Source organism: Corvus cornix, chromosome 14, assembly GCF_000738735.6.
Source record: "Corvus cornix cornix isolate S_Up_H32 chromosome 14, ASM73873v5, whole genome shotgun sequence".
NCBI classification, from domain to species: domain Eukaryota; kingdom Metazoa; phylum Chordata; class Aves; order Passeriformes; family Corvidae; genus Corvus; species Corvus cornix.
This window is the reverse complement of record NC_046344.1, coordinates 9,209,819-9,235,772: the sequence shown is the minus strand read 5'-3', so window position 1 is coordinate 9,235,772 and position 25,954 is coordinate 9,209,819. Positions and strand designations below refer to the sequence as shown.

The 25,954-nt window shown below is 36.5% G+C and overlaps 1 protein-coding gene across 3 annotated transcripts in view; it reads right to left on the bottom strand.

Annotated features, from left to right (window-relative positions):
* SNX29 (sorting nexin 29) overlaps positions 1-25,954 on the bottom strand; it is a 114,564-nt gene that overhangs the window by 26,674 nt on the left and 61,936 nt on the right. For all 3 annotated transcript variants that reach the window (XM_010392237.4, XM_010392234.4, XM_010392238.4), the window contains exon 20: positions 16,951-17,090. In XM_010392237.4, coding sequence (XP_010390539.3) covers positions 16,951-17,090 — 140 coding nt within the window. The remainder of the gene's footprint in view (positions 1-16,950; positions 17,091-25,954) is intronic.

Sequence of the window (25,954 nt, the reverse complement as noted above, 5' to 3'; positions counted from 1 at the left end):
CTGGTCTGCTCTTGGAGGTGGTGACCCCAGCCACCCCAGTACCAATCCTTCCTGGAATTTTTGTTTAAAATTGGGTTATTTGAGCAAGAGTAAACTGAAGAAGCTTGTTTAGCTATAAAGCAGATCTGTATTATGTGCAGCTATTCTGACTCCATCCTCACAGACCAGCAGGGCCTGATGTCAGACCAATGCTGTAAATATGCAACGTTCTCGCTGGGTGTTGTCCCGGGGTGAGGGCCATGCAGGAACAGGGAGTGGAAGCATGGAGAGGATGAGTATCTGTGCCATCCCTGCTGCTGCACACCAACCAGCACTGGGTGAGAAAGCTGCCTCTGTTATTTCTGCACAGACCTCAAGAGTTCAGGTCATTTGGCATTTCTGAACTGACATTTGGCCTAATTTGTACCTACAGAGGATGTATTTGGAGAAGTCTGAAACAGTCTAAAGTAAAAAAAAAATCACCCTAAATCACTTCCTTTACTCATTGGTTAATGATGTGAAGGGCTATGGCAGGGAAGAAAGCCTGCAGAGTATGAATTTTTGTTATTAATAGACAAGTACCTATAATTACACCAAGTTATTCTACGATAATTCAGCTAACTGTTCATGGATTCTGCTACCACCACAGCAGTGCCGAACATATTAAAAATACACCACAAAAATAGAACCCAAAAAGCAACAGAATTGAATGGATTATGTTTACAGCTGGCAGATAAGCAAAACCAAGGAACAAAGCTTCTGTAGGATGTTTTGAATTTCAGTGATGGCCTGTAGCTAATTCCTGCTGTTTTCACATGAGAAACTGATGGCTGCTGCAATATTTTTCAGTACAAGTTCAAATGAGGAAAAGAAATAACCCACCTCCTTTTGAAAAACTGTGCAGTTGGGCATAAACAAACTTGTTATGGTCTGGATTAAAGCCAAATACATGCACAAGTACAAAGATACCTCTCTTATGAAGATTATTTGCTTTATGTATTTGAATGGATGCATCCATTTTTCCATTACTGTCAGTGTTGCACAGAAAGGAGTATGAATAAGCACTGGAAGACTGCAATATAAGATGTATAAACAGATTGTTCTAAACCACAGTTTCATGAGTATTCCTTACTGCTTCATATGCTAAGATGAAGGAATAAAGTTTATTTTCCATCTCTCAGCATAGCTTTTTTCATTCCTCAAAGTCTCTTCTACTGCGGAAAAGTAATTAAACTTAATCTTTGGTTTTACTCCCAGTGAAATAAGCATTATAGTATTTTGTTGCAATACTCTAAATCTAACAGTTACATTAATAGATAAAAAAATAATGTTGTTTCATTAGCAAATTATTTTTTTAAAAACCATTCTACTAATTCTGCCATTCAAGCAATTATGTAAAATTTACATATGGGAATACATTTGCACACACTCATTCTGATTTAAAGAACAATGTATTTTCCATAATTATTCCCCTTTTTTCCCCTCCATAACAGATTTCTCAAGGGTAATTGCACTGAGATATTGAGGTTTCAGGGGATCTGGAGCAAACATCATAAACTCATGTCTGAGAGCTCAGCTTGCAATATCTCTGACAATGCATTACAGAAATACACCACACCAAAACTGTTTGCAAATGCCATCCTGTGACAAAAGTGTTTGCAGATGTCACAGAGAACCACCCAATATGAAAAGGGCCCTTGGCTGAATGTAGAGCAGCTCCTTGTGCATCAAGGCCTCATGTGCAGGGTGCAAACACCAGCAGTGTCCCACTGGGACAGGCATCAGGCAGGAATGAAAGCAGGCAGGGACTTACAGGGGCCATTCATTGTTTTTCTGCATCAGATACCTTGAAAAATGCCATTTTCCATTTCACAGAGTATCAGAAAGGCAGTTTGGTGATAAGACAATGGGTGTTTGGGAACTGAAGAGAGAACAGTGCTCTATGCCTGACTTGAAGGAGACAGAGCCAGCCTGGTAGGTCATATAAATTAGACCTGGCTTCCCAAACAACAAATCCCCTAAATCCGGTTCTTACTGGAGATGCTGCCTTTGTACATCCAAAGCACATGTGCTGGTCTGGAAGTTCTTCAGTTCTTCCACATTTTAGAAACTCGTAGAAGAAAAGTGATTTTTAGATGGCCTGCATTGTTGGCAAGTATCTCTATTAAGCTTCCCCTATTAATAGAATTCAAGCTGAAAATGGCAAATTGAAGTCCTTCTCTTGAACATACACTCTGAATTTCAGCAACTTGTTTGCACCAGGAGTTATCTCATAAACTCTGTCTGTCAGTTTCATGATTCTATGTAAGATTTTACTAAGTAAAGAATTAAACACTCCAGACGGGGTTTTGTGCAGGTCACATCACCCAGGCCACACTTGTGTAATTTATGTAATATATTTTGCATGCAGATTGGTTAAGTGAGTGAGAAGCCCTTAAGTTCCTTTCAACACATCAAAGAAAATCAGGAGTACAAATAACCTCACTCTTTGTGACAATAGTATGGCTTCAAAAACATCTTTAAGTGCCACAGTTGCATGCTATGCAACTCCTCTAAATGTATTACAACTACAATATATATGATAAATAAGATATTATTTCGTTTGGTTTCTTTCAGTCCCATTAATCAGTTTCTGTTCATTCTGTGAACATATATTTAAAGAATTAATTCCCTCTTCAGTTGTACATTTCAAATTCTAATCTATAAAAACATCACTAGAAGAGTTGTGGGTTATGAGAACTTGTCCATAGGGGAAGCATCTGCCCATCCCATCTGCCCCAAGCCCTCACGCCATCCCACCTACCTGCACCCTGCTTTCAGCTGGATGGAGAATGGAACTTGGGGAATTTCTCCTCCTTCCAGCACTGTGCCATTCCCACAAGGAGCTCAGATGTGGGATCCAGGCTCGCTGGCTGCAGTGCATCAGCACATCCTCACAGGGAGAGTCCCCAAGGCCTTGTCCCGAGGACCAGGAGAGGAACTTGGGGTTCTGGATCCCCGAGCTCCTGGATCCATCTGCACTCGCACTCTGACTGACCAGATGGCTTCTTACAAAACAACGTGTTCACATCAACAGTGCTCAAAACACTTTCTGCTGGAAACTTGTTTTCTGTCAAGGACCTGCAGATGGTTCCCTTCCCCTACCTGTGAGCTCTCCAAAATACATCTCCTGAACTGGCTGTTATGCAATCTTCATATGCTGAGATTTGACTGTGAATATCTAAAGCTGGCAATTTTCTTAAAATAAGCTCCAGAAAGAGAAACTTAACAAGCAATTATAGATCAGCTAGTTTAAATGCAGCTGTAGAATAAATATTACAAACTGTTTTGTAGGATTTAGTAGGCCAAAAAGTAAGCTTTAAAAATCACAATTTCATTACAGGGAACTCATGTAGGTTTGGGCAAGGCCAAGAAATAGGCTCAAGAAGGACAAATTTTGTGAAAAGAACATTACACAGCTCCATCAGAGGTATCTGTGGGGTGTGCACAGGACAGTGAGGTACCTGAGCGAGTCCTGATCAACCATGCAGTAAATGGCTCTTATCATCCACATGTCCCATTATGCATTCATTCCAGTCACTATAGAGGCAGTTTAGTGTACTCTCATCTGCTCAGCTTAAAAAATTACACTGAGAAGAAAATTATCTTCACATCAAATATTCACTTTGATTTCTTTTTTTTTTTTTGCCAGTCTGGAGCTCTTTGATGACTTGGATGCTACATAAAAATATGCATTAGGATGCAACATAATTCTATATATTTGTGGGCTTTTTATATTGAAAATTATGTGCCCAGTTGTATTAATATTTGGGGCTTTGATTGAAAAGGGACAAAAAGACACAGCTTTGGTAGTTCCAAGTATGAGAGCTCCCACACAGTGGAAGGTAGACATGGTCATACAGCAAGTACATGTAGGTATCTGCACTTGCTTACACTCCCAGCATTTTAGCACATCTCAACTATTGATTCACTGAGTTGCAAACTCCTCTGTGCTCTCCTCCTCTGAAAAAGTCAATTCCAGCAGAATAATGGAGCAAATTGTTACAGACAGAGAGGATAACTAGGAAATAAGGTGTCCAGACAGATGTAGTCCCCTTGACTAGGAAAAGTAGGATAACACAGAGAAAATAAAACTTTTTCATTACATTAGGTGTGTTATTGAAGCGATGTTTTAAAAAGAATTCTACTCAGACAATCATGCCAGAAACTGATTTACATAGTAAAAAGAAATAACTAAACAATTGCAAAGATAGTAAAAAGAAATAATTAGACTTAGTTTCCTTTACAAATTATGTAATTCTGTTAATGAACAAAAAAAATTTGAATCTTTGATAAGTACTATTATTTGAAGGCAAGAAGGGAAATGTCCTGTTATATTTCTTAGCTATCCAAGTAGAAATATGTTCTATGTGCTTACTAGAAAAGTTTTTATCAATCTTGTAGAGATGTTACACTCTTTCAAATGTGAAAATTTCGATGTCAATGTTTTACAGTTGTCAGTAATCAGGTGCAGGCTATGAGTTTAATGGAGAGCAGGTTTATAGACATTGGTTTGTATTTTACTGTTTTCATGGTTACACTTTGCAACTCTTGATTCATCATTTTGCATGAGAACTAAAACATACATTTGTTTTATCCAAGATTTAAGTACAACACCATGGCATTGCTTCTGGAGACAAACACAGCACAAAGAGCCCATTAACCCAGCACAGAGCTGCTGAACAGAGAATCCAGAATGCACCTATCCCAGCTCTCAGTGAGACGGAATTTCACAGAGACAGACTGGGAAGTGGGGCTGCCAAGCAGGCTGAACTCTGGGCAGGCCTGGCTGAGCTGGGCTTTATCCCAGACTGAGCAGCACCCACAGCTAAAGGCAAAGCCACAATGAGCCCGAGGTGCCACTGTGCTCCGAGCCAACCACAGCCCTGCCCAAACAGGGTCCCCTGTCCCCTCGGGGTTGGGTCTCCAAGGCACATGGATCTTGTTCCTATATTCCATAGAGTTCATACCTTAGGCCTGAAGAATGAGCACAGTAAACTGACACAGATGATATCACAAATACCTGCATTTTAAATATTATTAAAAGTGCCACCTAGATTTAATTTTGTGAGTATTTGCATATGCCCCACACATGCACATTTCATACTTTCATATATCCACTTACAGTATCCTGGTACCAATGAACAGTGACAGCAGAGCTTTAGAACTGCACAAAGAAATTGTTTCCTACTAAGGAAATACAAATTCTAGAGTTTCAGGATGAGTAGAGTACATACACTGCTGAATGGAGAGGACCAACATATAAATTACTTTAGAATCTACTAAATGTTTACATGAGCAAAAATTGATTTTAAAGTATGTAGACAATGAAGTTGAAGATAGATGATGATTGCTTGTGCATTTTCCAAATTTCCAGCACTTAAAAAAAAATCATCCTGAATTATGCTGAAGGTACTTCACAAAAATATATTCAGGGAATGAAAAGGAGACAATGGGAGCTTACAGAGCGGAGGATTAAAGGATGAGGCAGTTTCACTGAAGCACACAGAGAACAGGTCCACTGAATGCCCACCAAGCTGGTCAGACAACTAAAGCAGAGGGATCTCCTCTTGCCAGGCATTTACTTTGCTCTGTACATGGAATAACACCTGAATGCAGAATGTTCATTGCACCAGACCTTCTCACCCCAAGATCCTACATGGAGTTGAATCTTTACACACAGTAAGAATGTTCTAAAGTACCAGAATCACCCATGCATGTTTTTTCAAGGCTTGTTTTCAGAAGGCAAAATACCTTCTACACAGTGTTTAAATAAAAATTCTGTGCCTATGGTGAATACCTTTCATTGCTAGTTCAGCTACCGTGGCCATTTCAAAAAATGAAAGAAAATCCCAATACACTTCCAATGAAATGGCTTCTTCTGTGTGTGCATAAAATGCAGTAAAGAAAAATAAATCCTGTGTAAGTGTTCTTCACATTCCTTTCTACCATTTTCCCTTTTTCACCTCATTTTAATGTACATTCTCTTCAATCAGTCCAAACTGTCTCATTCACTCTCTTGCTGCTATTACATTTTACAGCACTCATCTACTCTTACTCCATTTATTCTTGTATTCCCTACCTTCTCCAGTTTTCTTTCTATAATAATGCACATTGACAGCCACAACACTGTCACTCACTAAACCCCAGCTATTGTTTGCTCCTGTTCATGCCCAATTCTCTCAACAAACTCCTGTGCTAAGTTGATTCTACATAGGTGAGTCAAACCTCTGTTGTCCAGAAATCATCATTCCCACAGGTCCCCATGTAAACCAATTCCCTCCACCATTAACATCAAGTTATCTCTTTCAAATCAATTCACCCGTTTCATATTTCAGTTTGCCCTCATTTCACATTTCCTTTATTACAATATAGGCCTCAAGTCCCTGTTGACTCACTCTGGTTTTCAGCCACCCAGACCACAATCGCAGGGTGACACTGGACTGCCCAAGCTCAGTGAGCAAATCTTACTCAGTATTTGACAAATTTTTATTCTATTGCTCTACCTTCCCAAATATAGTTCGTGAAAAATTCCAGTATTTTCAGTACACTCCTCCTGGCGGAAAACCTCACTTGAAAGTTCTTACTGAACAAGTCACTCATTAAAAGAATGACTCCAGTGAACAACTACAAGACTGCTGCAATCTGGACTTTTCTGGTTTTATGCACTGCTGTTAAATTAATTTAAACTAACACTTTGACACTGTGCTGTGCACTCTAACATGTAATGATAATGACATCTTCTTGGGTTTAATTCTATTCCTGCATGTCACTTACTCAATATATTAACCAGTGCTGATAATCAGAAGGGAAAAAAGTGAGAATATTGGTAGAAAACTACAATGCTTACAAGAAAGGTGCAGTAATTCTATATTTGAATGTCAGGTACAGCTGTCATACAGCTCGTCTGACAAGAACATCTTTATTCTTTTATTCACTTAGGAAAACCACACCACACTACAAAGAAAAGGTCTCAAGATGGCTGTCAACATTGCTGAAAACAAAAAAAAATGTAAACTGATTGTTCCATACCTTATCCCACAGTAAAGTGGGATATGCTATCAAGAATGAGGACAAGACTTTGAAGTCCTGCACACTTAACTATATTAGCATTTCTAGCATTCCACTTTTCATAGCCCTGATGCAAAAATTTGTTCCAGAACCAAAAATGGCATAAGGAGCTTTAAAAAAATACTGGATCCATTGTTTATGAGTTAGGTATGGACAAAATAGAAGCAGAATTCCTGTGTGTGTTTAAAATGAGAAATAGTTTCTGATTTAGCTAACCAAATCCACCTTGGCAAATCCCTGCCAGACATGAGTGTGCAGTAAATATGCTGACAGGAATGGTGTGCCCAACCTCAGAATTAAAAGTTTCTTTCCTGGCTCTAGAGCCCGTTTCTTCTACCAATTTCAGAAACACCTGCTCAGTACAGAAATGCCTGAATATATAAAGAATTCACTTTTTAACAAGGGAGTGCATGTGACTTGTAACCAAGGAAACAGGATCACTGCTGTAATGACACAAAACTTTAACTGGCTCTGTGTTCTTTTATGAGAAAAATCTTAACCTCTTCTTGCACTGCTACAAGTTCAATGTGTTAGAGACACAAACGCCAGAGTTTAGAAACCCTGTCTATCGCTAAGGACTTGCTGAGTTTGTTGGCAAGCAGCAAAGGAGCAAGGAAGAAGGATGCTGAGAATCACAACTCGTCCCTCTGAATGATCTTTCATTACAAAGCCTGTTGTTAACTCAGATGAAAAAGGATGGAAGGTGATGATAGAATTCATGCAGCCCAATGAAAAACAAAAGCCATTCAAAAGCATCCTGATCCAGCCAGTTCCTTGCACAAGACAGATGGGAATCGAACATCACAAAATGCACAGCGCAGTTAAAAGCTCCTTTTGTACAGCACTGAAGTTTGCTGTAACATTGACCATGGCTGTTTTCAACATAATCTCTACTTGTTTTGGAGCTTGATAAATTCTGTGGTTATAAAGGAAACCAATATATACCAGTTAGCTACCAGCAGCAACACAAAAGGTGCTTTGTAACTGCTGCTGTCCATCTACTTGCTTTCTACTTTTGCCCCATTTTTTCAACCAATGCAATGGAGAGCATTTCCTGCACATTTCTACACATGCAAAAGAAATATCATACCATAGCCTCTCTCTCATTTGTTTCAGTAATTTTAAACATAATTCTTATTTTCTCAGGCAGCATGAAACAAGAGTTTATTCCAAGGCAACTGTAAAGATCACAAGGCCTCAAATGTTTCCAATGGTGGCTGGAGAGTATTCAATCCTTGTACAGTATGCACTAAATTATTCTTCTCTTAAGCACTGTAAAGGTCACTCTGAATATAAAGAAGCATGATAAAAATCTAATTGATGGAAATATGCTCATAAACACCTATTTGTGATGCCTGATGAACAATTCATAGCAATTAACTCAGCAAAGCAAGTCTCACTGTCTTTATTGAGATGATAATTGGTGTAAGTCACACTACTTGAAAGTGAAGTCGATTCTTTTTTTTCAATGGTAAGACTCAACAGTGAGGCATAAATATAATACAGAAATCCCTTCAGCATTATGGAGTTGCTGTATGATACACCAGCTTTACTGAGCATCACACCAAGACAAAAATGAAAAACTCCTTTTCTCTGAGGTGTTTCTGTCCTGGAACACTGCGAAGCTGAGGTGTTTCATTAGGATGAGCTTAGAGGGACATGTTTCTGTAATAGCTTCACTATTACCCATACCTGCAGGACAAAGTTCTTTCAATTGTACTTCTGAATACTCAAACACTTTTGACTCAGTAGTGCCTTAGAACTGAAAGACTGAGAAAATGCAAATGAGAGCAAGAAATGGGGAGCAAAAGGAAGAAAACTGGAGTCAAGAGACATAAAAAGATCCTTTTGCCTGAATAAAACTTATTTACATTGGGCACTGCTGGCAAATTTAATAAGACGAACTGCTGGAAGAGAAACAACCTATAGAAATGAAGCGGAGAGAAATAAAGAACTAAAAACACCAAACAGATTTTCTAATCCTTTTTACTTTAACAATTGAGAAGATGGCTAGCAATTACAAAAATAGTTTTAAATATATCAAAACATATATTCTGATTCCAAATTTTCACTTTATTTAATTTTTATCTGACATGTAAAGGATTACAATGTTTTTGCACAAAAGGTGTTTCTTGTTGGTAATTATATATATATGTGTAAATCATTAGGGACTCTGCAGAATATTCTTCCTGATTTTAAAATGTCATTTAAACTCCAGTGAGCAATTAGTTGACTGCTAAGGTCCATAAAACTACTAACAGCAGAACCAAGTTGAAATCAGCAAATATCTTAAGTGCTGATGGGTATTTGGAATATAGTTCCATCTACAGCAACTGTCTGAAGCCTGTGAATGCTGCTAATGGTATTGCCATGATAACTATCCTTCCCTAGCTCAGGTCATAGATTTTAGCACCTATTCTGACCATTTAAAAAGACAAACCACTGGTAAGAAATCAAGAAACAACAGAAATTAAGAAATAATTTTGCAAACCTTTGGTCTGAATGAAATCAGAGGATGCAGGACAGCTCTTTACCCTGTGCAAAGGAGCAACAGAGTTGCAATAAGTGCTCCCTGACAGATTTGAATAATCAATGGGAATGTGTGTCAGACTTTGATGTCCTATACAAAGCTTTAATTATTTCACAAATCACCTGTCAAAGCCCAGATGTAAAATGAAAACCTACAATCATAACATCTTCATATGTTTGGGTAAAAGCAGCCATATAAAGCCAAGTGCATCTAGTAAGCCTAAAGTACCAGTATTATCCATAGTTCCTTACTGTATTCAACCCATCTTGCTTTTAACATGAAGCATCCCATGTCTCTTTCTTCCTGCATTTTCTTGCCCACTTTACCACTGTTTCTATTCCTCCTGATGTATTGTTTTCTTTCTTCTTTTCCCTCTAACATTCATAAACCCTTTCAACTACCCAGAGCAGGGAAAGGAAAAATTTAAGACATTTGAAGAATGCCATGTAATACACATCTTCAATGTCAGTATGTGCAAAAACATAAAACACAATGTAACAGGCAATTCTTGCAGAAGGGAAAGAGATGAAAGTTTGAATTTTCATATACTTTGACCAAACGATTTTTGTCCTACTTCTTCACATTTCACTTAGATCAAAACAAGCATGATGCTTTTTTTAAGTCTGATGTCAAGCATCATAGGTTATGAAAGACTAAAACCAAAACTGTCAGTAACAAAGTGAGGAATGCAGAACCCAAGAATAACAGTGAGACAACTCCATGTTTGTTAAAAACAATCCACTCAAATTCAAGTATTTTAATTCTATCATCAACAAAAATTCCACAAAAGACTTTCACATTTTTGCACTGAAACTTCCTGCATTAACTGAACATGATAATGAAATTGTAGATATCTAAGATATTTTTACTTCAACAATCATCAGTGCTTGGCAACACAGTTCTTCTGAAAGATAAATATTGTGTAATGTCTCCACATTAGACCAATCAATTGACATAGCAATAAATTAGTTTCATTAGCATGTTTCGGGCATTAGAAGGTGCTTTACTAATTAAAAGTCCCATATTTAAGCAAATGCTATTTCCAGTTTGTTCATTTAAATTTTATTCCGGAGTGCTTACTATATTCTATCAGAGTGCTTATTCCTGGTACACAACATACCTGGGATCTGGTAAGGAGATCCTGAAGCCATGCAGTGCCAAGTTGATGACACAGGCTGCCACCTCAGGGGTGCAATCCAGCACAAACCTGGCCACAACACTTTAGGTGCTTTAGCTGAGTGCTGCCATTTATTCTAGTAGAAGGCACAGATATGCTCCCTGACAGCTTTAAGAAGTGCCATGTCATCACCAATGCAGTTTTTGAGAAATCAAATGATTCAAAATTGTATTTAAAACTTCCTTACTTTGCTTCAATATTGTTTTACAGCATTTCAGGGATTGCTTGTTTGTTTTTCATTTTATTGTTTATCTGAAGATGTAATAACAGCAGAATGGTGGCACCTCTATCTTCATATGCAAATATATTCATGTCTGCATTCAAGAATCTTATTTTAAATAATATTCATGTTTCTGTGAGAAGGTTTTGGTTCTGTGCCATATCTGCTGTATATGGACCTATCCCTTATGGGGATGCAGTTACTGAATGAAATATCATTGTTGCATCAATCTGTAGTTAACGTTGAGTCTGAGAAAATGTTTTTATCCTTCTAAAGTATCTCAGAACTAACTTTGAAAGGGTTAATTGTCAATTTCTTTAAAATGAATGCAGAAATACACTTACAGGTACATCACAGTAACTTTCCTAGAAGATTTATTTCATTTCTACATGACAGCAACATTTTAATACTAGCAATGTTATTGTAGAGAAGTTAATATTCTTTTTGCCTCTCATACCTCTAATATACACGTTTAGAAGTTCTCAATGCCACACTGCAACTGAATCAGAGATGAGAAAACTGCCAAATACAAACTAAACCAAAATTCTTCAATTCTTTGAGAACAAACATCTATTCTCCCACAGTATTTTAACTTTGTTGTCTGCAAGACCAGAAGCAGATACTTGGCTTTAAACGCTGTTCAGTGCTAAATAAATCTGAGAGTATCCCCAGGATGACATTCCTTTTTTGAGTGGCTGATTGGTTGGCACTGAAATTTGCCTATCTGTCTCTCTCTATCACATTTCTCATAACTTTACCTTCCAGGAGGGTGGAAGTATTTTACAAAATGAGAAAGATGTAGAAATAGTGATTTTTTTTTATTACAATTTAACTTGGTGACTCAAAGACAACTGACACAAAACACCTAAGAACACAACTTCTGCTATCAAATATACTGCCAGTAATGTCAGCCACGGGAAATGAAGACAACATATTTTTTGAAAATTACAATCCTCTAATCATCATGAAGAACTGATGACTCCTTTGGTGTTCAAACACATCCCGCAGACAACAGAACCTGCTGATGATTTACTGAGCAGATTCCCTGCTTTTGTTAAAGCATATATTTGAGCAGCTCCCACAAGAGAATAAATGTCCAGCTTTGCAGCTCAGCAGAACATAAAATTGTTACCTAGGAACTATTGTAGCACGTACCTGTGGCCTAAAATATGAGATAGAAAAGTACTTAGAAGAGCAGTCTGCGAAAATATTCACAAAATTGTGTTTATATCATTCCTGCATGTATTTTAATCCAAACATTTGCACTGCCAATGCAAAGGAACCAACGAAGTGGCACTATTCTTACTGAACAGCTCTGCATAGCTACAAACTGGAGTCCGTGTTGTAGGAGTTTCCCATGCTCAGACTTTGTTTTGCTCACAGGTAACATTGTGTGACCAGCTGTAACTTAGCCAACACTTCTTTGTGTGGGGTGGATATAAAACACAACTCGAGATTATATTCCAGATTTACAGACTATTAGAGGTTGGAAGGCGCCTCCAGAGATAAGTGAATCAATCCCCACAAGGCTGCCCATGGCTGTGTCCTGTCAAATCCAAGCATGGAGTGTCAGCAACCTCTGGGCAAACTGTTAGAGGGTTCCATCACCCTCCCAGTGGAAAAAAAAGGGGGGTTATTATTTTTCTTGCATTTCAGTTTGTCCTTTGCATTTCACTTTGTGCTCATTATGAGGATGATGGAAAGAAAATCTCTTTTTAAAAATGAGGACAATTGAAACAGAAACCAGAGACAGAAAGTTGGACCATCACAGCATTTTAGAGTTTCTTTTCACAACTATTTACTGCTCTTTTTGCTTCTTACATACTTGAAATCATATAACCTATATGTTGATTTATATTGAAAGTCTCAATTATATGGTCCAAAAAATTGTGATTCTTGTTGCCAAAGATCCCTCCTGGTTTCATACGTATATATTTACAAAGAGCTAAGTGTGTGTGATCATTTTTCATATTGATAAAATTGTGATTAAACCACAAGTGTACTTGTTATAACAAGCTTTGTTTATCCATAATGAACCAGTCATAAATGCAAATAAATGTTCATTTAAGTAAGTATTAGCAGCCAGGCCTTCACCAGTTAGCAGATGTAGCAATCTAATTCAGCAGTGCCAATTCTTGATTTAGGTTCTGCTCCACATGGACTGGAAAATTGATCTTGTGATGTCAATTTTATTACTGCAAAGAATTTTTTATTCAGCATGTAAACAGACAAATTAGCAGAGCCAGAATCTATTTTTTACATTAAGACATGAAAGTGGACTATAAAGGAAACTCTTTGACCAATCCTGTGACTGAGCTAATGCCGTATCAAAACTGAAAAAGATACAAACTGAGATTACAAGTGGTGGAGACCGATGAAAGAAAAAATACATTCATGACAGTTCACAGCACAAGGATTCAGAACAAGATTCACGTCCACAAGTAACCACTAGCATTTGATACCATAATGGGAAGAAATGTAGCAAACTCATTCACACTGTTGTACTGTAAACTGTTAGATGAGTTTCAAAATAAAAGCAATTTCTTCCTCTGTAAGAGTAGCAGGCGGTTTCATACAGATCAATTTAAATGTTTTGCCTCGTCAGATCTGTGCCTGATTGTATGGAACCACAGCACTTGGAAGGGAGGAATTCCCAAAGGAACAAACTCACGATAAAAATTTTAGGCAATATTCATTCTGGCATTAAATTAACAGTGGATTCAGTCTTAGAGATATTAATCATATGTTCTGTTCACCATAACCATATTCTAGGACCACAACCAGGTCTTTAAAGTGTTTAATTAAGACTGACCCTGGAATTTCTATCTACAGGATGCATAATCAGACATAAGCTTTATGGGATTTTTCATTTTCACACTGAAGCCTGGTCACTTAATTTTGCAGTGAGAAGAAACCCTTTCAAGATTTTTTTTTATATATTTCATTGCTTCCTAAACAGACAGATCTAATGCTCTGGAGATTTTTTATGCATATCAAGACTGTAATTTTTCCCCTACACTGAAATATCACTACTCTCTATTGCACAGTCCTAGGACTAATACCTCAATGTTTTGCAAATACTCTTTCATTGATAAAGATGCAACCAACTGTACATACATTTGTGCTACAGAGGAAAAATTAAATATATCAGAATTTTTGCGTGTATTTACAGTGTTTTATAGTAAAATATTATTAAACTTAACAGAACAGAAGAATTGAAGGTACAGTACAAAGGTTACAACTGATGAATGCAATACACAATTCACAGACTCCAAGATATTTAAGGTCTCCTGTTGATGAAGCTCAAAATCCATTATGGAAGGATAATACTGGAGAAGTTGGCAATCTGAAGTGGAACTGAAATGCATTTTCTTTCAGATGCTTTTTAAATCACCAACAGTGCCAGGTCATGACTCTCAAATAATAAAGGCCATAGAGAGTTCAAATGATAGCCTAGAAATGATGGCACTTTCAGACACTGATAGAAGGAGCACATTCTAGAAAAGTTCTTTTTATTAATTTAATGCTGCTGCTTTAGCTGCAGAAGAGTCTGATATGTCAGTAGTAAAATGCATTAAAAAGCTATTTTGTCTGCTGCTGTCTGTGAGGAATATAGTTATTTTGCTCAACAGCTGAATTTTTCCAGAATCTCACTAGTATTCCCAGAGAGAACTATCTACTCTAGCCAAGAGAGAAAGCTGATACATCTGTTATATAACAAAAAGTTCTCAGGAAATAATTCACAGGTACATATATGAACAGAATCTCTTTGCCATAATGTCCAGATATCACAGAACATTCCAGTCCATTGTCTCATGCAATGTGTTAAGAGTTATGAAATTGCCAAATGCAAAAAAAACCCCTCTAAAAATAAGCAGATTTTTTGCCACCTGTGGCACACCCAAAGCAGGGTTAGCACCAGTGCAGTGCATCACAGTGCTGTTTAGGAACAGATCATAAATGGTGTTGGCCAATTTCCTTCAGCAAATCTCTCTCCTTAGAGATAACTGCATTATTTTGTATCACAATGCTTTACTAACTAAATTGTACCCATTGAATATTGGAACTTAAACATGCTGTCTTCTCAATAAAACTTTGCTCTTTCTGAAATTAACTGAATCTCTCCCTACATTACATTTATTAGAAGAAATAGAGTTGGAGGGTTTTATGAGAGGGAAATGGTGTTCACTCAGACTTGTGCAGCAGTGGTAGAATGCATTACATGGATTGTGATTTTAATCTTGTCCTGTGCAGGTCCCCATACTTGGCACTTCTTTTAAGAAACAAAAAATATGAGATTTAAATTCTACTTACATCCTTAGAAAAGAAATATTATTAAGTATCAGAAAGCAATTGTTTAGGGCTGAGGTATAAGATGAAGCTTTTTCTCCCCTCCTGTTTTTGACATAAGTGGCCAGGAGATTATAAATACACTATTCTTGAAATATCATTTCTCAAAGTAGAACCAAAAAATATTGTAATAAATTACTTCTGTAACAACAGTGTATTAAAAAAAAAAAAAAAAACCACAGGAAAAGGAGTATAATTGCATTTACAACTAAATTTTACAATTGCAAATGTATTTTGTATTTGCCTCCCTCTTCTTTAAAAAACAAAACCAAAGTAACATAAAGGATAACTTCTTTAAAATGACTCAACAAAAAGCAACACATGGGCCCCTCAACTGGAACTTTAAACCATTTCCATCTTTACAGCCCTAAGTCAAATTCTCCAACAGTAAGTTCTTAGGGAGCAAAAGGCAAGTCTCTGAAGAAGTTTGTCCCCACAAACATCACTTCACCATTTATAACACCATCATCAAAACGTCTCATCAAATTGATTTCAAATCCACAGAAAAATTGGAAATTCATGAATGCCACAAAATGCATCTTGGCATTCTTCCACTCATCTATTACATTTTCTAATAAATAGAGCTTTCTTGAAATGCAATTTCAACTTGAAAATCTGACACACTCTGCAAAAGACCAGGCAATAATACAACTAAATATGTGTGCTGCTATGAAATATATTCATTTGAAATTGGTCTTGAAGCTGCAAATGAATCTATCTGTGGATTCACAGACGTGGATGCACAATCCCTGTGCAGAGACTTGTGGACAGCAAATTTAACATGAGGACTGACTGTAAATGAGTTCTCAATCTATCCATAATTTGCCCAGGTATGGTACTAAAAAACCATTCCAGTGAAAAATTACTAGTGAAAGAAACAACAGAACTTTCAAAAACCAGTTTTCATTAATACTATTTCTTAAATAATTTAAAATATCATTTACAAATACATAAAGAATGAAGTTTAAAGGAGAAAGGGACAGTTTTACCAGATTATATCCCTTGTAGGATGGTATGTCAAAGGGTTTGAGATGCTTAACAGGCAACTGTTCAATTATTTTTGAACATATTCAACTTTAACATAATGAAACCAAAACATGCATCAGCAGACTGCAAAACTCACCTAGACAGAGTTCAACAGCTTGGCTTTTTTATTTGGTTAGTGAGGACCCTAACAGTGCTCTACCGTCACCCCCCAAAATAAATATTAAAAAACAATACAAAGCCCACACAAGCAAAAACAAAACAAAACTAAAAAAGACCAAATAAAAGAAATTGAAAACACCTAATGTTTGAAGAGCATGTATAGATGCAGATTTTGAAGTCACTTAGGTATTTCTGAAAGCTTTACACTGTGATTTTCATTCAAAGTCACCCTTTAAATAAACAAAAAAATACTCTATATGTCATAAATTCCTAAATACAACAAAAGCATCTGCAATCTGAACAGGAGCCTTCTATTAAAAAAACCCAAAAAACCAAAACAAAATATTTTAAAGATTTTGGAGATGCTGGCATTATATTTTAAATTAATCTGTGATGAAAAAACCTTAATATTTTCTTGAGTACTTGATGGATACTTACACAAAAAAGGGCATCAGCTGAATAAGTGTCTCTTTTTTGGGATTGGCTGTGAATTCTGGCACAGTTTGAATAATTTTGTTCATTACATTCCTTAGGTAATTTTGTAGCTGCTTGCGTCTCTCTTCTACAAACTTTGCATCCTAAAAATAGAGAGGCAAAAATATAAATTGCACAAAGAACATGTCTCTCAACTTTATAATGTAACTAAACAGTCCTAGTAAGCATAAAAATCGGTATTTTGATGATCTCTGTTGTTATGGCTATATAAATACGTTGGCAATATGCAAAACCCCCTTGACTCTGTCCTTAGAGATAAAGGAAAATCATGAATCCTAATAAAACCTGTTTTACAAAAACATCCACTGACAGGATGCCAGATCCTCTCCCTGGCAGAATCTGTCTTTTCTGGACCATAAACCACTGCAATCTGAGAGAGGCAGAGCAAAACAGTAGCACAGAGGCTGTGGCAAAACAATTTATGCAATTTTTTTGAAATCCAGAATTACCAGTCTTTGCAGGAGGAAATGCTGACTTACTCCCCCAATGTCGCCCCAGTTCATACTTTTCAGCTCTTGGGTACACAAACTCCACAATGGATGAGTCCAGCATTTTTCTGTTATTAAATTATTATTTTGATTATGTCTTCATATAGTAGATTTTTTTAAAGCATTATATCAAAACTCTCATTAAAATGTTTTATTGAAGTTTCTGTAGCATTTCAGATCCAGGATTTTATACTATGTTGGCTCAAATAAGACAAATAGTTCTATAAACTCCACATTCCACTGATGGACTTAGAAGTTAAAAGTCTATCACATCCAGCAAGATGCCATGAATCCTGTAACTTACATCAAGTTTAAACCCTTTCCCTGTGAGGGATCACAATTGCAGGGAACTATAATCTAAAGGTGACACACTTCCCAGTACCAGGGAGCTCTAACAGGTTTGCAGTGACATCAGGCGCTGGATGCTTTATGCTACAGCCAGAGTGTTCCATCTCAGGAGTGCTGGCACTGCTCTCTCACTCCATCTCAGGAGTGCTGGCACTGTTTAAATGTCACAGTATGTTCTTTAGGCACAAAGCCAAACCCATTATTAGACAATTACAGCTCTCAAAAATGACCGTTATCTAAAAGATGTGTCTATTCAACCTGTATTATTTATGTCTGTACGAAAAGGCATTGAAATTAATTCTTGTTTCTTGGGGGGAGGAAAAAAAACCAACCCACCAACAAAACACCATAAATACTTTTGACAACACTGAATAAATTCATTGTATGGAAAAGGTTCAGCCCATGCTGCCATGCAAATCTGAAGGTTATTGCTTCCCTAAACAGAACAGAACATCATCATCAAAGCAGGGATGCTCCTTCGAGTTCAGGAGGAATTCGCTGTAGCATTCCTAGAACCTTCTCTGACATGCTGTTCCGTTCTTCCCTCTCATTAGAGGTTACCAAGAACAGGAATATTTTTAGGAATAACAAATTATACATAATTGTAGGGACATAACAGAGTAAGACATAAGAAATTGCTGAAGACATCCATACTTACAGACTCCAAAAACTTAAGCAGGGCTTGTTTAATTAAATTCACAAAATTCCAAAATATATACAGATTCATTTTATTTTTGTTTTCTACATATGAACTTACACAGATGTCCAGTCCTGTTTCAACATTCCAGTTCTAGATTAATACATTTCATTCAATGCAGTAAAGTAATGCAAAATTGATTAATGTATTCATTAATCAAATAAATTAATTCAATTAAGATCCGAGTACCCTACATATTACATAGTTTGCTATTTCATTTTTATCAGTCACATGGCTTTTCAGCAACATACACACACTCCACACACCAGTTGTGTTGCAAGTGATTTGAAACTCATCCTGTACTAAACCAACAAAGCTGCTGCGTTGGAACTTCACCCAACCCCCTCTGCAGAGTCACTTGCCCAGTTCCCACAGCTGAGAGCAGCTACTGCTGGAACAGAGCAGAGCTTTCTCCCTGCCCTGCTGCAGGAGGACAAATGTATGGAACAGAAGCCTATACAAGCTGTTGGGAACATTAAAGCAAACATTTTAATTTGTGATGACACATAATATTACCATAAAATGGAACTATAATAATAAATTAACGTGCTGTTCAACGCTAATTAAACAACTGAGTAACACCTATGTTACTATTTTTTTCCTTTTCACTAAGATTTTTGTTCCCACTGGATTCTTTGGTGAAGGTCAAGGAACAGCCTTGTGTTCCCCTCTTCCGTCTCCAAGGATTTAAAGTATCACATCATCCCATTGGAGGGACACTAATTTGCTGCCACCAGCTGAATGAGGCAGAAGACAAGAAAGGGATGCATGGGAGATGTCTGGGAAGAAGAAAAAGTTTGTGGAAGAGCTTTGGTTCTGGAAGCTTTACCCACATGAGCAGTGGTGACATTTGGCACCTGAGCCCATTTCCATTGGAGCCATCCTCTCCCCAGCTCCTGCTGCGCTGTGCCATCGGGGAAGAATAATCCTGCTTTGCTCCATGACCCAGTTCCAGGGCAGGCCCAGCCTCAGCTCAGAGCCCTTCCAAGAACTGCCTCACCCTCACTGCACTTCCTTCCTTCTACTTTCATCACTTTTGTCAGTTATGTTTTCAAGCTCACAAGAGAACCTCCATTTTTAAATACCACATTCATCAACTTTTTCAGTTCTGAAGTTTGTTTGGTCACAAATCTTCAGCAGCAATATTTTCTGTGAAATAATTTCAATTATGTTTAAATTTTCTCTTAAGCAGAAGCTGCATTCTTTTAGTATGACTTCTGTACTGCATATGTATTCAATGTATTTAACTAAAAACACCTCCTTTCATAGAAAGGACTTCTGTTATAGACACAGGAGCCAAATGCTGAATGTAGGTACTTTCTATCCCTTATGTTACTGTAAAGAGTCTCCTTGACTACAGAAAACAATGGCACAAAGAACTTTTCTAATTAAGACTGCCAGAACATGCTTAGGGAATGCACTTTTTGCTGTTTACAGCTGATCATATTAGTGCTTATAATATGGCTATTTTTCTGCCATTTGTCCAAGAAAAAGGCAGAACATCCCAGAAATTAAAACTCAGCCTGAAAACAGTTAAAAATGTTCTTTTAGTCTGACATGAATTTGATCTGTAGAACAAACAACAAGCAATCTACCATGAAATTCTGCACCATGTATTAAGGCTCGTTGTCCTCACCAGAAGCAATGTAAACCAAGGTCAAAATGATTCAGCTCCAGGTCGGCACTTTATCATGAAACGTGTGCTTTGGCTACTCAGAGCGACAATTTTAGCACAAAGTGGTTACTGCCAAGCTGTTGCAGCAATAAAGAGTTTTTGTCACAATATAGTAAACAAAACAATTGGTAACAGAAAAACACAACTGACTCAAAGCCTGGCCAATTTTTTCAGTCTTAAATTATAAAAAGATACCTATAACCTTCTTTTGGTTGGGCCCAATTATCCACAGCAGAAATCTAGGTAGTACTTTGCATTCCAACCCGTAAACAAACACCTACTTCTATTTACAAGCAAAAAATGAAGAGAAATTTTTTTGATTTGGATTTGTATCAGTGACACCCACCCCTTACTTTTAGTACATGTCTCTGGTGACTGTATGAGTCAATACAAGCCTACATTTGCATATGTACTCACACAGAAAACAGCAAAGATCTTCCCCTAAGGTTCAAGATACACATTTATGTACACTTGATGTGAATGTACTTTGAGGAAAAAGTAATTCTGTTAAAATTACAAATACATATATTTTGCAAAAAACCCTTGCATTTTCACATTATTAAAGGTTAGATTACATAGTTTCATTTTTAGGGAAACAAATACACAGCAAGATAAAGTAACAGTACTTAAATAAAGACCCACTTTTAAGATTTCACTGAAGTTTCTTAGGCATATTTTCTAAAAAAATAAAACTACTGCTGTTTCTGCACTAACTACAGTAAAAGTAATTTCCTAGCCCACAGGTCAAGAGCACACAGTTTTGATTAAGAGACCACAAAAGTTCAGTTAACAAGCAAACCTCCTTCAGATTACAGAAGCATCAAAACACATCTGGGAAAATATTTTTAATCTGAAATTCATGTCTCCCAAAATGTTGTATGAGATTTTTTTTTGACTGACAATTTGCCACGTTTCTTCTGCCCACAGCAAAATGCTAATATCAAATTACAAATCTCTGAAAATTGTAATTGATAATGGAAAACTTAGAGACTCTCAACATATATTAGAAGATGATGTTAAGGTGTAAAACTAAGAAGCAGAGGCTTGATTATATGGTAATATTTTATGTCATGCTGTTTTGCAGTTTTTCATTACAAGCCAAGTTCATTCCCACTTGCAGTTTAAATTGTTTCACACAACTGCTGGTCTTTTATACACACTGCTAGTATGGAACAGATGGTAAAACACTGATATTCTTCATTATTAATGGGACAGCTCACTTAAGATGTTTCAAATATTTTCCAGGAGCTTTTGGAAATGCTATGATTGCCATGGTTACCTGCCATGATTTAGGGACAGATAAAACACTTTTAGATTCTGGGCTTGGTGCTGTTGCCATCAACATCAAACTCACTGAGGTTCTAACCATTACTTATCATTTAACCAACCTCCTGTTGGTAGCACCAGGGAAAAAATAACTCAAACAAAACCAAACAACCAAACAGCTGAAGGCTCAATGTAACTCAATTAAGATAAAAGGAAATATGAAATAAAAGGAAATATGGCTTTAGGACTTTAATCAGCCTCTGATACTACACAACGCATCCTATCCCAAATAAAGCTGACAATAGTGCTATTCAAAGTTCAACTTGCAAATGCAGAAATAAACTCAGGTTATTCTAATGTAGCCCATTATTTTCCACCGTCTTGGCAACCAGTCTCAGCAAAATTATCAAACCAGTCTTTATCTATTTATGAGGCACCAAATGCTAACCTCAAAACGAAGCTGGAAATCAGAAGCTGAGATGGGAGCTAATGAAATATTCAATTGCTGAGTCATTCTCACCAGTTTGTAATTAAAAGTTTTATAGCAAATATTCATTTTACAGGTTAATTGACGCCTTTGCACAGGTCACAGTAAAATATAACTTCTGTCCTTCAGTAACTATTGCATCATAAAACTTTTAGGAAGGTACAGTTTCCAATCCTAAATATACCAGATACCACCATATTACACAAAAATCATCTCAAAATTATTGAAACTACATAAGCTTAAAATTTCCATCTTACTTGTATTGCCAGTTTCTGTATGGCAGAACCAGGCCAGCATTATACAACATAACAGGGGTATACAATACATGAAATTGCCATTTTCCCCTTCCCAGCATGAGATTTTTTTGTACATCTACTGTTCAGTGGAACAAACAGGAATTTAAGAGGATGAGATACAAAGAAGAAATCAAGGAAATGTCAGTTTTGAAAAGAAATCTATTTTCCTTTAAACAGAGATTTACTACATAATTGTAATTATTATTCTGTGTTTCCACTCAAATAGCTGATGCATTTCCATCTCCTGCTCTGGGTTCATTTCAATGGTACCAGAAAAGCAATGCTTTCAGATAAAGTAGCTGGAAAAAGGCATTGCTGCAAACCCATGCAGTAGCAGACATGCTGAGGGTGAGCTACAGTCCTGCAATGCCCTCAGTCAAGCACCAGTTTAATCAAAGCAACATTTAAATCAGTAAATATGCCAACAGAAAAAAGAAAGCTTGAGAATAAATCTAAAATGGATCTCTTTTTAGTGTTGTGCTTAATGCCACTGCTAGAAAAATAACTCAGTAATGTTATGCTAATAAAATCCAGTGTCATCTAAATATTTTGCTATATAAAGACACATGCCAACCATGTGTTAATTTGTCAACTGGTCAGGAATCAACTGTTAATTAAAAAGCATCAATAAAAAACTGCAGCAAGACCCCTAGGGCTAGTCTTTTGCTCAGCTATTGAATAGGGAAACACGGTTTCTGTCTTCTCCTCAGATAAAGCATTATCCGTCTACCCTGTAATTTTATTCAGGAGATTCTGCAAACTACAACACAACAGTTCATGAAATTGAGATCCATTTTTTCACTAGGCTATATTACAGTAATAACTATCAACAATATTAGTTAAAATGTGTCTCAGTTCAGTGCTTCTCTCCAGCACTGCAGTTTTCTTTCTTAATTTCTTTCTTTAATCTGGTTGAAAATGCCCTGAAGACCAATAAAGACAGACTCTAAATTTAAAATAACAACAAAAAAACCCCACCTCAAAACCCTTTAGAAACATGGTACATACAGTGCTTACAATACAAGCTTATATGTACAATAACCTTACAGTGATGCTTTCCCTTAAAAAATCATTAATAAGGAAATAAAAACTTTACTCCCAGGTAAAAGACTAGATTCTCCTTTAACAAAAAATTTATTTGGATACAATCTGATGGTATGACTGTTTTCTAAAATAAAAATTTAATTAATGAGGAATATTGATATTAACTGCCCATTACTTATTGTGCCTTCAGGCAAAGATATTTTACACAGTGCAATGAAGGAAATCAGATTTTCCATGCAGGAAGTGGATCCAGCATTTCACACGATCTGACGTATTCAATATTTAGTTTTCTTTTTTAAAAAATTAACACTGAATATCTTTAGTAAATGCAATTGCCCAAAAAGCTGTAGAGCAAGTAAGATTAAAATTTGCCAATATTTCTAAGACAATATATTTTGGGAGAAGAAGAGAGGTGAAATCAAGCACACTGATATGTAAGGAAAGGGAAAAATGTGGGTAAAATTTCAAATTTAAAACAAGAAGGGTTTACTTTTATTTTTGTAATTAGGTGTCCCTGTTAAGATCTCTCTGAAAGGAAGTTTATTAATCCAAGTAACTTGGTAATTTAGCATCACCATCACAATAAGAAACAAATTTAGAAAATTTATTTTTATGTTTTCATTTTATACCAGGAGGCTACTAGAATATCTAAATGACGCATGAGTTGTTATAAAACTGCCATATTTTTATCGAGCAGTTGTCCAAGCAGCATGTAAATTACTTTCCTTTTTTTCCCCATAATGTCATGATGCAAAGCAACACCATCTGAACTGTTTCTATGGGCTCTATATTCAATAATTTGTTAGAATAAATCGCTTCTCTTAATTATAGCATTACAAGACAGCAAGAATAAAAACATCACTTGACAGGCAAAGTTTTGTTTTGTAGACCCTAAATAGTCTGTATTCCTTCTTCCTAAACTTCAACAGCAATTAGCAAGGAATTTTTGTAACTCGAAAAGAAAACGACTCAATTCACTATTTCATTGAAATGGTGCCCTTGAGCACCAAATGAACAGATTAATTCAGTGAGACATTCTGATGGAGATGGAGAAGCACGAGCTGGAGAACTGTTTACCTTTTAAATTAAAGCCCTGAAAATGAAATATGCTGCTCTGCACTCTGCTCGATTTAACCTTCATGCCGAGTTTCAGGTAACTCAGACATTTCATACCACACAATGGGAAGCATTTACTATAAAGTATTTGTCATATAAAAGCCAACCATTTCCTGCTGACTTATTTCTCTTCTCTCAGATACTGATATGACAAAAAAATGGAAATGAAGAAGAACTGAATGCTCTTTTCTAAGTGCTGTATACATAAAATATCAACTGCAGTCTTATGCAGTAGAAAACCCAGAGGATCTGGATTCAAAATCTGAAATACTCTGTATTCCCCCTTAGTGTGCAGGTGACAGTGCCAGGAAACAGGTGGGCTGTGACTAGAAATCTTAATGACTATGCCAGGAGTCACATTATTTTTATTTCTATTTGTATGGCACTACAGTTAAGTTACATATGTGAAAACCAGATCATATTCATTTAATCCCAAAGGCTATTTAAAGGTTCTTTGAGAATTGAACTTTTCAGCTACAAAGTAATACAGTGAACTTACAGGACAAAGTTTCTTTTGTGGCTTTAAAATGGCATAAAAACCAGTGTTATGTTACAGAATTATTACATTCAGCTAAATATGAGATTAATTTGAGTTCCTTTCCTGGTTTGAACACAATGGATCCATTTCTTTTCCTTTTACCCACACTACAGCACAAGCATATCTATCAAATTTATATTAGCTACAGTTTTTCCTGTAACCCACAAGGCAAAAGACTGTATGAAAATAACTCAATATGCTAGTTAAGACCACTAAGAGGGTTGAAAATTAAAATCTACTTACTTTGAAAATCAAGAATAATATGGAATTTAAGCTTCTATATTACATCATCCAAAAATCAACCTAGGTAGCATTAATGAAAGCAATCTTTAATGAAAGCAATCTTCAAATTTATAATATATAACTTGAGGATTTATATTTTCAAAGTTTTTCTCCTTTAATAAATGTATTCCAATTCCAAAACATCAGAGAGTCATAATTTTCTACCAATTCCATATGAAGACACTGGATATGAAAGCTTAGTACCAAGAAACATTATTTAGCCCCCTGTCCCAAGTGCATTAACCAGAAGTTTTGCTTTCTTCTCAGCTCCCCCTGGCAGTCTGACTTTGACAAATTAATCTGATGAAAGATAGTTTCTATGAGCTCCTACATCCCACAGAGGACAAAAGCACATATATCTGTACTTCTGATTCCAACGCAAGCCAAACACATACTTAAATTTTAGGATGTCCTGAATTGCTTTGCTGAATTTGGAAAGAAAAACATCGAAATCTAAAATGAAATTACTTCCTCCCCTAAGATTCTTCCTGCACCATCCTCTTTCAAACATTCCATATGTCTTCTGTTATTGTCTATGTACTAGTTAAACAGGAATTGTTGTACTTCCTATTTTCAAATACATATTTTGCAGGGAAGGGGTGTGTGTGTTCCTTAAGAAGTCTTGTTCCTATCTTGCTGCTTCTCCTTTCATCCCTTTCCAAAGGGACTTTCTTTCCTCCATCACCTGGTCTAAAAAGCAGCTTTAAGGG